Below are 12,573 nucleotides of genomic sequence, written 5' to 3' on the forward strand. Positions count from 1 at the left end.
AGGTTAGCTCTCTTAAAATGGGCCCATATTTCTTCAATGTCAGATTCCTGCTGTCGGTTTTTTTTTTCTAAATTAGAAACTATGCGTTCATTTTTTGAATGATCATCTTCTAGGAGCGAGATTCTATTCTCCATGTGGTCTAATCAGTTGTTTGTACTTTGAATTGAGGCCTTTACTTCATTAATTGCATCCTTTATCTCTCTTTGGCTCTCTCTGAATTCTTTTTGAAACACCTCTATTATTTCTACAGTTATTTTCCTGATTTGATCTTCTAGAAATCTCTGAATTTCTGTTTTATCAGGTTCAGATGTTGTGGGATTGTGGGCATTCATTGCTCCATTGTTATTCCTCTTTCCTATGATTTTGGAAGTTAGTGCCTTCTCTGGGTTCTTCCCTTGGGTCACTACGACTTCACTTAAGGTGCTCTGGATCTCGAATCTGTGGTATCTCAGTCCCCACTACTCCTTTACTAGGTTGTATCGCAGAGTCTCAGACCCAGGGAGTCAATCGAGGCTGCTTTAGACCATGGGGGTGGGGGTGCCAGGTTGGGCGTTCTCCTATGGTGTGATATCTCTGCCACCGCCACTCCCCCACTGGGTCAAGTCCCTGGGAGTACAGTACTGGGATTTCTCCTCTAGGGACCACAATGTAACTCGTTATTGTTGAGTGCACAGATGGAGGTGTCGTGGACTCGGTGAATTTGCTGCTGCTGCCACCGGTGACAATATGGCGCCGCTGCCACGCCCTTGGCTGTGAAGCTGGTGTATTTCTTTTTTGTTTTTGAGCTCCGCTCTGAGTCCCTGCAGGGTGTGCTGAGCCCAGCCCCTGGGAGCTTTAGATGCTCCCCGTGCCGAGAAATCTGCCGAATTTCTCTCGGCTGATCCGCAGCGGCTCACCTCGGCTCGCTGTCCACCACTCCTCTCTGGAGCTTGGTGGGCTGTTGAGTGCGTTGATCTTGTGCCGTCCGGTGAGCTCGCCGCTGCCACCGGCAGTAAGGCACTGCTGCTGCATCTTCGGGCGTGAGGCCGGTGTATCTATTCTCTGGTTCTGAGCTCCATTCTGAGTTCCCCTCCTCTCTGGAGCCTGGTGGTGCAAGGGAAAATGGCGCCCACCGCTTCGCGCCTCGGCTCCGTCTGCAGCACTGCGGTCTGGTTTCTGGTGTCTCGTTTTTCCAGCCCTCTTTTTCTCTGTCCCTTGAAATCACATTTTTTTGTTTCTCTGCTGATGGTGTTTTCTGGCTATGAAAGGCACTGATTTTGTGGTAATAGAGATTGGTAAGCCCCGCTTTTCTCCGTCGCCATCTTCCCGGAACTACACACAAGTTTTTTTACCCCAATATGATGCATGAATATAATGTACCAATAAAAAATTTAAAAAAATAAAAATAAAAGTTTCAAGGAAACATAGTGCTATTTGCTCATATCTATAATAATAATGTAGAGGGTTAGTTTACCCATTTAAAAAAAATTGTCTGATTAGCTGGGCGTGGTGGCACATGCTTGTAATCCCAGCGCTTGGGAGGCTAAGACAGGAGGATCACACAGGTTTGAAGCCAGCCTCAGCTACTTAGTGAGGCTCTCAGCAACTTAGTGAGATCCTGTTTCCAAATAAAGTATGAAATGGTCTTGGGAGTATAGCCCAGAGGTAGAAAAGCCCTGGTTTCCACCCCCAGTACAACAACAGCAACAAAAATTGTTTGATTAGGCTGAGCATGGTGGCCCATGCTTGAATTCTCAGCCTTTGGGAGGCTGAGACAGGAGGATTGCTGTTCACAGACAACTTCAGCTGCTACTTAGTGAGGCCCTTTGCAACTCAGTGAGACCCTGTTTCAAAATAAAGAATAAAAAATAAGGCTGGGGGTGTAGCTTGGAGGTAGACTGCCCGTGGGTTCTATCCCCAGTACTGCAAAAAAAATTATTTGATTAGCATAAGTAGTGTCTGGTTAATCACAGTTTGATTAATTTCATTAAAATGTTTTTTTTTTCCAGTACTGGGGATGGAACGCAGGGGCATTCTACCTCCAAACTACATCCCCAGCCCTATTCTTTATTCTTTTATTTTTTGAAACAGGGTCTCACTGATTTGCAGACAGCCTCACTCCTGTCTCAGCCTCCCAAATGCTGGGATTACAAGCGAGCGCCACCATGCCTGGCTGTTTTTTTTTTTAGTTTTTTTTTTTTTTATTCAGGATAGAGAATAAAAGCCAGAACAACTGCCTGTTGAACAACTGATGGTAGCATTTTGTCTTTGTCTCTTCACACTATAAATAAGCATCATTTTTTTTTTTTTTAGTACTATGGATGGAACCCAGGGACATTCTACCTTGGAGTGACACCCCCAGCCCTAATTTTATTTTTTATTTTGAAACAGGGTCTCACTGAGTTGCAAAGGGCCTCACTAAGTAGCTGAGGCTGTCTGGGAACCGCGATCCTCCTGTCTCAGCCTCCTAATGCTGGGATTACAAGTATGCTCCACCATGCATGGTTTAGCATTCATTTTGAAAACAAGAACTCCTTTGTTTCATTTTATTTTGCAATTTTAGTATTTTGTAATTTTAGAAGTAGATATTTGCTCACTTGAAGTTCAAAAAACGATTTCAATATTCTGTTGGGTTCTTTTGTGTATATTTGTTTCATTTTATTACTTTTAAGGATCAAGTTGAAGGTAAATGTATTACAGAAAAAGAGCGCAGGATTCATCCAGGTTTACAGACACACAGCTCTGGGTCTGAACATTCCCTGTCTCGACAGCGACGGCAAAAGAAAAGAGAACAGACTGAAATCAGTTCGGGAAAGAATGAGGTCAGTAGGTATCTTTTTCAGTAAGTTGTTATGCTGCTCTTTGGGAGATAGACACTGGGACGCTTAATTTTTATTTAGAGCAGGGTGTGATGACACATACTGGTGACCCCAGTACTGGGGAGGCTGAGACAGGAGTAACACAGGTTTGCAGCCAGCCTCAGCAACTTAGCGAGGCCCTCAGCAACTTAGTGAGACCCTGTTTCAAAATAAATAAAATAGGCCTGGGGGTATAGCTCAGAGATGCCCCTGGGTTCAGTCCTCAGTGCCACACAGAAAAAAAAGTTTTTATTTTTTCAGTACTGAGAATGGAACCCAGGGGCAGTCAATCTCTGAGCTACACCCTCAGCCCTGCTTTTTATTCTTTATTTTGAAACAGGGTCTCACTGAGTTGCAAAGGGCCTCGCTAAATTGTCAAGGTTGACTTCGAACCTGCGATCCTCCTGTCTCAGCCTCCCAAATGCTGGGATTACAAGCGTACACCACCACAGCTAGCTACAAAAAAAGTTTTAATGAAGATCAGTCCTTGACCTCTCCATGCTGTATTGATGAACAGTTCTTCCTCTTCTTCTATACAATATGTTAATACCTCCTTTCTTTTGTTTTGTTTTTCTTTTCTTTTTCATTACTGGCAGTTGATCCCAGGGGTGCTCTACCACTGAGCTAAACCTCCTAGCCTTTTTTATTTTTTATTTTGAAAAAGGGTCTCTGAATTTCTCAGTTTGGTCTTGAACTTGTAACCCTCCTGCCTTAAGTCTCCTTAGTAGCTTGGATTACAGATGTGCACCACCACATCTGGCTGACATCTCTTTTCTTAAAGTAGCTTCCATAGCTGGGCATGGTGGCGCACACTTGTAATCCCAGCACTTGGGAGGCTGAGACAGGAGAATCGAGCAGGTTCAAAGCCAGCCTCAGCTACTGAGTGAGGCTCTCAGCAATTTAGTGAGTCCCTGTTTCCAAAAAAAGAATAAAATAGGTCTGGGAGTATAGCCCAGAGGTAGAAAGCCTCTGAGTTCCACCCCAAGTACCACACACACACACACACACACACACACACACACACACAAAAGTAGCTTCCGTAAATACCCTCTCTGTATGCTTCTTAAATGGTCATTTACTTTTCACAGAATCTCTTTAATAAAAACAACACAATGATTTGATATTTTAAGGGTAAATCACTGACAAATACAGAGGAGACTTTTCAAGTAGGGGAACTTCGAAGGAGCCTATGTATGAAACTGATCTTCCCCTGTTTTTTAATTACTTAAGCTCCAAGAGGCACCTCATCAATTTTTGCTTTCGGATCCCACTCTTGGAAGAGGGGCTGTCATACCAACACAGCAAAATGCTGAAACCCAAAGTACATTGGTCACTGAGTCTGTGAACAGTTCAAGGAGCAGTGAGATGTTACCATCAAAGGTTTGTGAGAGAGGGGCCTGTTGGGGAGGGCAATGAGTTGTCTGCATATATTTCCCAATTACAATGCACCCAATTAAAAAAAAGAGAGAGAGAGAATGTTGGGCGAACACTGGTGATCCCAGCATTCGGGAGGCTGAGACCAGAGGATTGCAGTTCGCGGACAGTCCCAGCTACTTAGTGAGGCCCTCTGCAACTTAGTGAGACCCTGTTTCAAAATAAAGAAAAAAAATAGGGCAAGGGGTGTAGCTTGGAGGTAGAATGCCCCTGGGCTCCATCCCCAGACCTGCAAAAAAAAAAAGAAAAGAAAAGTGAAAGTTTGTGGAAATTCCCAGCACTGCAAAATAGGGGTGTAGGTATGAGAGTATGTGGTTTGTGTGTGTGGGGGTAGTGTTACTGGGGATTGAACCCAGGGGCATTCTACTTTCAAACTACATTCCCAGGCCGGGTGTGGTGGTGCACGCTTGTAATCCCCATGCTTGGGAGGCAGAGACAGGAGGATCGTGCAGGTTCAAAGCCAGCTGTCTTAGGAGACCCTGTTTCCAAATAAAAATATAAAATAGGTCTGGGAGTGTAGCCCAGTGGTTGAAGGGCTTCCAGGAACCCCAGCACCACCAAATAAATAAATAAATAAATAAAACTACATTATCAGGTCTTCTTTAATGTGGTGTGTGTGTGTGTGTGTGTGTGTGTGTGTGTGTGTGTGTGTTAGTTACTGGGGATGGAACCAAGGGGCAGTCTACCTTCAAGCTACATTCCCAGCTCTTTTTTTTTTTTTTTTTTTTTTTTTTTGCGGTATTGGGGATGGAATCCAGGTGCATTCTACCTTCTAGCACCCTTAGTCCTATTTTTTAAAAGTCTTTTTATTTTATTTATTTATTTATTTATTTAGTTAGTTAGTTATTTATTTTTGATGGTACTGGGGTTTGAACCCTTCTACCTCTGGGCTACACTCCCAGACCTTTTATATTTTATATGGAAACAGGGTCTCTTAAGCCAGCAAGGCTGGCTTCAAACCTGCGCAATCCTCCTGTCTCTGCCTCCCAAGTGCGGGGATTACAAGCATGCGCCACCATGCCCGGCTTAATTTTTAATTTTTATAAAAGGGTCCCACTGAGTTGCAAAGGGCCTTGCTAAGTAGCTGAGGCTGTCCATGAACCACGATCCTTCATTCTCCACCTCCCAATGCTGGTATTACAAGTGTGCACCACCACACCTGGCTCCCAGCTCTTTTTTAAATTAAAAAAAAATTTTTTTGGGGGGTGGTACTGGTGTTCCTGGAAGCCCTTCTACCTCTGGGCTACACTCCCAGACCTATTTTATACTTTTTTATTTGGAAACAGGGTCATTTTAAGCCAGTGAGGCTGGCTTTGAACCTGCGCAAACCTCCTGTTTCCGCCTCCCTAGTGTGGGGATTACAAGCTTGCGCCACCACGCCCGGCTTCATTTTTTGTTTTGAAACAGGTCTCACTAGATTGCTGAGAGTCTGGCTGAGTTGGTAAGGCTGTCCTCAAATCTGTGCGCCTTCTGTTTCAGCTTCTCACATACTGGGATTACAGGCATATACCACCATACCTGGCTATATGTTGGATTTTTTTTCTTCTGAAGTACTGGGGATGGAACCCAGGGGCATTCTACCTCTGAACTACACCCCTAGCCCTATTTTTTTTTACTGGTGCATTATAGTCATGTATCTTTTTTTTTTTTTTTGTGGTACTGAGGATGGAACCCAGAGGCATTCTACCTCCAAGCTACAACCCCAGCCCTGTATTTTTTTGGTGGTACTGGGGTTCCTGGAAGCCCTTCTACCTCCGGGCTACACTCCCAGACCTATTTTATATTTTATATTTGGAAACAGGGTCTCTTAAGCTAGCAAGGCTGGCTTCGAACCAGCGCAATCCTCCTGTCTCTGCCTCCCAAGCGCAGGGATTACAAGCGTGCACCACCTCGCCCGGGGTATTTTTTTTTTTTTTTTAATTTTGAAACAGGGTCTCACTGAGTTGCAAAGGGCCTCACTAAGTAGCTGAAGCTGGCCGAGAACTGCAATTCTCCTGTCTCAGTCTCCCAAATGCTGGGATTACAAGTGTGCACCACCATGCCCAGCTTGTAGTCATGCATCTTAATGGGGTACAAAATGGTAGAGGCATATATGCACACATCACTTATTTAGCCCTTCCCCAATTCCCACCTTATTCCCCTTCCCATTTTTTATTCTTTATTTTGAAACAGGGTCTCATTAAGTTGTGGAGGACCTTATTAAATAGCTGAGGCTAGCTGTGAACCTCATGTCTCAGCCTCCAAAGTCCTGGGATTACAAGCAGGTGCCACTACACCCGACATGGATTTTTTTTTTTTTTTTTTTTTTTTTTTTTTGGTATTGGGGATAGAACCCAGGGGCATTCTACTTCTGAGCTACATCCCCAGCCCTATTTATTATTATTATTATTATTATTATTATTATTATTATTATTATTATTATTATTATTTTGTGGGTCTGGGGATGGAGCCCAGGGGCATTTGACCCCCGAGCTACACCCTTCCCCTATTTTTATTCTTTATTTTGAAACCAGGTCTCACTGAGTTGCAGAGGGCCTCACTAAGTAGCTGTCCACAAACTGTGATCCTCCGGGCTCAGCCTCCCGAATGCTGGGATTACAAGCGTGTGCCACCACGCCCAGCTTATTATTCTTTATTTTGAAACAGAGTCTCAGTTGCAAAGGGCCTCACTAAGTATTTGAGGCTGTCTGCGAACTGTGATCCTCCAGTCTCAAGCATCCCCAGTGCTAGGATTATAAGCGTGTGCCACCACGCCTGGCTATGTTGGATTTTTTTAAGCCTTTTTTTTTGTGTGTGTGTGGTACTGGGGATTAACCCAAGGGCATTTTACCTCTGAACTATACACCCAACCCTTTTCATTTTTTATTTTGAAACAGGGTCTTTGTAAGTTACTCAAACTTTTGATCCTCTTGCCTCAAACTCCCAAGTGCTAGATTACAGGTGTGTGCCACTGCCTAGATTAATAAAACCTTATAAAACATTTTGGTTTTAAATCCAAAATGCCCGCGCTTGGGAGGCTGAGACAGGAGGATCACACGTGTTCAAAGCCAGCCTCAGCTACTTAGTGAGGCTCTCAGCAACTTGGTGAGACCCTGTTTCCAAATATAAAATAGGTCTGCAAGTATAGCCTGGAGGTAGAAAACCTCTGGGTTCCAACCACAGTACCACCAAAAACAAAACAAAACAAAACAAAAAAAAACAGCCCAGCCAAGTGTGCTGGCACATGCTTGTAATCCCAACATTCGGGAGGCTGAGACAGGAGGATCACAGTTTGCGGACAGCCTCAGTACTTAGGCCCTTTGCAACTCAGTGAGATTCTGTTTCAAAATAAAGAATAAAAAGTAAGGCTGGGGGTTTAGCTCGGAGGTAGAATACCCCTGGGTTCCATCCCCATTACTGAAAAAAAAAATCTCAGTCCTACTTTTGTTTTGGTGGTGGTACTGAGGATTGAATTCAGGGGCACTACCTCTGAGCTATACCCCCAGCCTGATTTTATTTTATATTTTGAAGCAGGGGCTCACTGACTTGCAGAAGGTCTCACTAAGTAGCTGAGGCTGGCCATGAACCTGCGATCCTCCTTGGATTCCAAGTACTGGGATTCAAGCGTGCACCACTATGCCCAGCTTCAGCCCAACTTTTTGCCGAATGCTGGAAGGTACAGGATTTGTGATTTTCAGCAGAAGCTTTGATTGAAATGGACAAATTCTATTGGTCCAGATATTGTTACTTCCAGTTAATTAAGGTGACCAAGTCAATTCTGAATATAAGAAATGTAGAAGTCTCCTTTTCTCACTTGTAAAAATGAACATCTCCCAGAAAGGAGGACTTTGATCATTCCTTGTGAGTAGCCATAACCTTGATGAAATAGGTTTCAGTTGGTCACTCTCTCATTCACTCATTCATTCATTCATTCATTCTGTACTGGGGATGAAACTGTGGGGCATTTTACCTGAGTTGCACTCCTAATCCCATTTTATTATTTTATTTTGAAACGGGGTCTCACTAAGTTGTTGAGTTTGTCTTAGCCTCCCAAGTACTGGGATTACAAGTGTGTGCCACCACACCAGGTTTAGTCACTCCTTTAAAGCCAATATGAACGCCGGGCGTGGTGGTGCACGCTTGTAATCCCAGCGCTTGGGAGGCTGAGACAGGAGGATCGCACAGGTTCAAAGCCAGCCTCAGCTACTGAGTGAGGCTCTCAGCAATTTTGTTTCCAAATAAAGTATAAAATAGGTCTGGGAGTATAGCTTGGAGGTGGAAAAGCCCCTGGGTTCCACCCCCAGTACCACACACACACACAAGCCAATATGAGGCCTTTTTCTAAGTGTTGAATGGTAAATCACACATTGTAGGTTTTATAATAATAGTGATTTATGAATGGAAATGACTTCTGTGATTTTCTTTAAAAGGACCGACCATTATCAGCCAGAGAGAGGAGGCGACTAAAGCAGTCACAGGAAGAGATGTTTCCCTCAGGTGAGGGTGACCTCTTTTCTTCATCTGATTGGCAATTGATGGCTTGGCTTGTAGACATTGCAGTGGTTACAATTGTGAGCAGTAACACATTTAGAAAATTGAAGAGCTTTTTAAATTTCTGAGCCTTTAAAATAAATCACCACATACACGTTTTAATCTGGAATATGTATTACCAAGAAAAGATTTTTTTTAAATTGGTACATTGTAATTTTATATCATATTAGGGTACAAAGTGTCAGACAAACACATGCACACAGTCTTAGTGGCGTCTCTTCCCTCTCCTTCACCCTCCCCAGGCATGTCTTTGATATTAGAATTGGTAGTTTTGTATATAGTCATAGCATTATTTCAACTGTTACATTATTAATGACTTCTTTTCCCTAATCCCCCTCAGCCACTCCCCTGAAGTCTCTGCTCATCTATCTGATTTTTTTGTGTGTGTGTTTTATTTATCTATTTTTTGTGGTATTGAGACTGGAACCCAGGGGCATTCTACCTCCGAGCTACATCCCTGGTCCTATATAGTCTTCATATTTTTTAAACAGAGTCTCACTGAGAAGGGCCTCACTAAGTAGCTGAGGCTGGCTTTGAACCTGTGCAATCCTCCTGTCTCAGCCTCCCAGAGCGGGGATTACAAGCGTATGCCACCACGCCCAGATCTTGTGTTTTATTTATTTATTTATTTATTATTTTTTATTGTACTGGGGGTGGAACCCAGAGGCTTTCTATCTCCGGGCTGTACTCCCAGACCTATTTTGTATTTTTTTATTTGGAAACCGGGTCTCACTAAATTGCTGAGAGCCTCACTAAGTAGCTGAGGCTGGCTTTGAACCTGTGCGATCCTCCTGTCTCAGCTTCCCAAGCGCTGGGATTACAAGCGTGCGGCACCATGCCCGGCGTCTTGTGTTTATTTTGAAACAGAGTCTCAGCCTGGCCTCATATCTGCTGTCTTCCTATTTTAGCCTCCCAAGTACTGGGATTATAGGTGTGTACCACCATGCCCAGCTGAGAAAGAGAGTTTTAAAAAGCTCCAGAGGTTTTAATGGCAGTAACTCCTGGAAAATTTTTAGGCTGGAAATTGAGTGAGTGTTTAACTTTTCACATCCAGAGTGGGCTAGTTAGAGAAGTGCTTTCTTTTCAAGGATCAGAGAGGAAAGCCAGGGGAATAATGCTGCCCAGGACTGAGGATTGTGAGCATTCCGGTCACCATTATCTAAACATAGTACTAGCAGTTGTCGTTTACTTAATGCTGACTATATTTACAGCATTGTAATAAACATTAATTTAAGGGCATTATCTCATTCCACATTTATAGTACCTGCCAAGATAGGCAGCATTCACCCCTTGTCATAGAAGAAGAAACTAAGGTTCTGAGGGTTAAATAACTTGCCAAGGTCACAGAGCTAGTGGGCCACAAGCTAAGATTTTAAACGGGAGTGTCAGACGCCAGAGTGTACTTATGAATACTCGGATTGAGTTACTTCTGGCTGGCTTTTGCTGGGTTATTTTCCATACCCAGTTCGGAGCCCTCTTCAGTTGAGACCAGCCTACCACAAACAGTTGTTGGGTGTGTTTGGTCTTTCAGGCTCTTCGGTGAGAAGAACGTCTCTGAGTACAGTGGGCCTGGAGAAGCTGCAGCAGGAAGACCAGCCCACCCCTGCCCCGCAGCTCTCTTCTGGCTGCCTCATCACTCAGGTGCACACAGATGCTTGAGGGACGAGGGGAACGTACACACAGTTTGCAAGCCTAATTCAGTGAACCTCATACATGTCAGCTTCATTTATTTCAGGGACAGAGAGGGTTGTTACCCATTTTCACTCTTGATAAAGGAACTGGTAAATAATAATTAAGAGGGTTATGTTTGCCACCTTAAATGTATAAAATTTTCAGGAATTCTAAAAAATTGCCAGTCTAGTTAAAAATCTTTCTTAGGAAGTCTTTATTTTCTTAGGAAAAGACTTCCTAAGAGCTTCCACTGAGCAAAACTTTTACTAATCATCTTTCCTCAGTTTCCAGTTTGTGACAATTTAGTTTACCTTTTGTCTGTGGGTGATGTAGGGGAACCATCTGGTGGCTAAATGGGTAATTGCAGGCATTCTAAGCAGTATTCACTTCTCTGTATCATACCCTTTTGAAAGTATTGATGGTGTCATTTAATATCATTGAGTTATCTCACTAATTTATACATTTCCTAAAGTTATAATTTTTGTGTTAATTATATCAGGTAATCCTTTAAAATACTTCAATAACCTCACATGAACAAGCTGAAATTAACTTGATTTAGGTAGCATTCCATCTAGTTTAAAATGACAGTATTCTTTATGGGACAAGCTCTCTGCTTGGGAGCTGAGGCTTTAGAATTAGTGTTCCACTTCTCTCTAGAAAGGAAATTTTTCACACCATAATGTTTCTTATTCTTCACTTGTGAATTTCATGACCAAATAGGCTATCATTTGGTAAGGTAGTTTCAAGTTTTATGTTAGTTTCTCCTGTTAAAGTATGTTGCACTGTGTCACATCACATCCAAGACTGCTTCATGTATTAACATTCTGGTTGTGTTTTCTTGTGGAATTTTGCTTTTTCTAAACATTAATAGGAAAGGAAACCAACTCATTGTTTATCTGAGGATGAATTAAGTTCTTCTACAAGTTCAACTGATAAGTCAGATGGGGATTCCAGGGAAGGGTGAGTTCTTGTTTTTATTTTTTGTCTCCCTTCAGAAACTATCAATCAGAAGCTGAGCATGGTGGTGCATGCTTGTAATCCCCGCACTTGGGAGGCTAAGACAGGAGGATTGCACAGGTTCGAAGCCAGCCTTAGCTACTTAGTGAGGTTCTCAGCAACTTGGTGAGACCCTGTTTCCAAACAAAATATAAAATAGATTTGGGAGTGGTATAGCATGGAGGTAGAAGGCCTCCCGCCCCCGCTGAGTTCCATCCCCATTTACCCACACAGAAACTCTCAATCAGAAATATATGATTGACTTATCCTAAGTGTACATTTACAATAATATTCTGACCTGTAGTACTCTTATTGATGACTTTTTTGTGTGTGTGTGGTACTAAGGATAGAACCCAGGGGCATTGTACCTCCAGGCTTCACCCCTAGCCCTATTTTTTAGTCTTTATTTTTAAAACAGGGTCGCACTGAATTGTGAAGGGCCTCGCTAAATAGCTGAAACTGTCCATGAACCGCAATCCTCCAGTCTCTGCCTCCTGAATGCTAGGATTACAAGTGTGTACCGAGCTGGGTGTGGTGGCGCACGCTTGCAATCCCAGCATTTGGGAGGCTGAGACCTGGAGGATCACCATTCACGGACAGCCTCAGCTACTTAGTGAGGCCCTCTGCAACTCAGTGAGATTCGGTTTCAAAATAAAGAATAAAAAATAGGGCAGGGGGTGTAGCTCGGAGGTCAAATGTCCCTGGGTTTCATCCCCAGACCCGCAAAAAAAAATAAAATAAAATAAATAAAATTAAATTAAATTTTAAAAAAAGTGTGTACCATTACACCCAGCCTTATTGACGACTTTTTTTTTTTTTTTTTTTTTTTTTTTTGCGGGTCTGGGGATGGAACCCAGGGGCATTCGACTTCCGAGATATACCCCTGCCCTATTTTTTTTATTCTTTATTTTGAAACAGGGTCTCACTAAGTTATGGAGGGCCTCACTAAGGAGCTAAGCTTGTCCGCAAACCGAGATCCTCTGGTCTCAGCCTCCCGAATGCTGGGATTACAAGTGTGCGCCACCACATTTGGTTTGTTGATGACATTTCAAATGGCTTGTAGTTAGAGCTGAAAATAATTCTTCTCTGAACATATCTGATTTTC

The 12,573-nt window shown here is 43.1% G+C and overlaps 1 protein-coding gene across 1 annotated transcript in view; it reads left to right on the forward strand.

Annotated features, from left to right (window-relative positions):
- NEK4 (NIMA related kinase 4) overlaps positions 1 to 12,573 on the forward strand; it is a gene marked incomplete at both ends in the record, with an annotated part of 49,811 nt that overhangs the window by 29,255 nt on the left and 7,983 nt on the right. The window contains 5 exons of the mRNA XM_080715377.1: positions 2,652 to 2,801; positions 4,140 to 4,217; positions 8,681 to 8,747; positions 10,333 to 10,442; positions 11,344 to 11,432. Coding sequence (XP_080571503.1) covers positions 2,652 to 2,801; positions 4,140 to 4,217; positions 8,681 to 8,747; positions 10,333 to 10,442; positions 11,344 to 11,432 — 494 coding nt within the window. The remainder of the gene's footprint in view (positions 1 to 2,651; positions 2,802 to 4,139; positions 4,218 to 8,680; positions 8,748 to 10,332; positions 10,443 to 11,343; positions 11,433 to 12,573) is intronic.

The sequence above is a fragment of the Muscardinus avellanarius genome, assembly GCF_963383645.1.
Source record: "Muscardinus avellanarius genome assembly, chromosome: 18".
Taxonomy (NCBI): Eukaryota; Metazoa; Chordata; class Mammalia; order Rodentia; family Gliridae; genus Muscardinus; species Muscardinus avellanarius.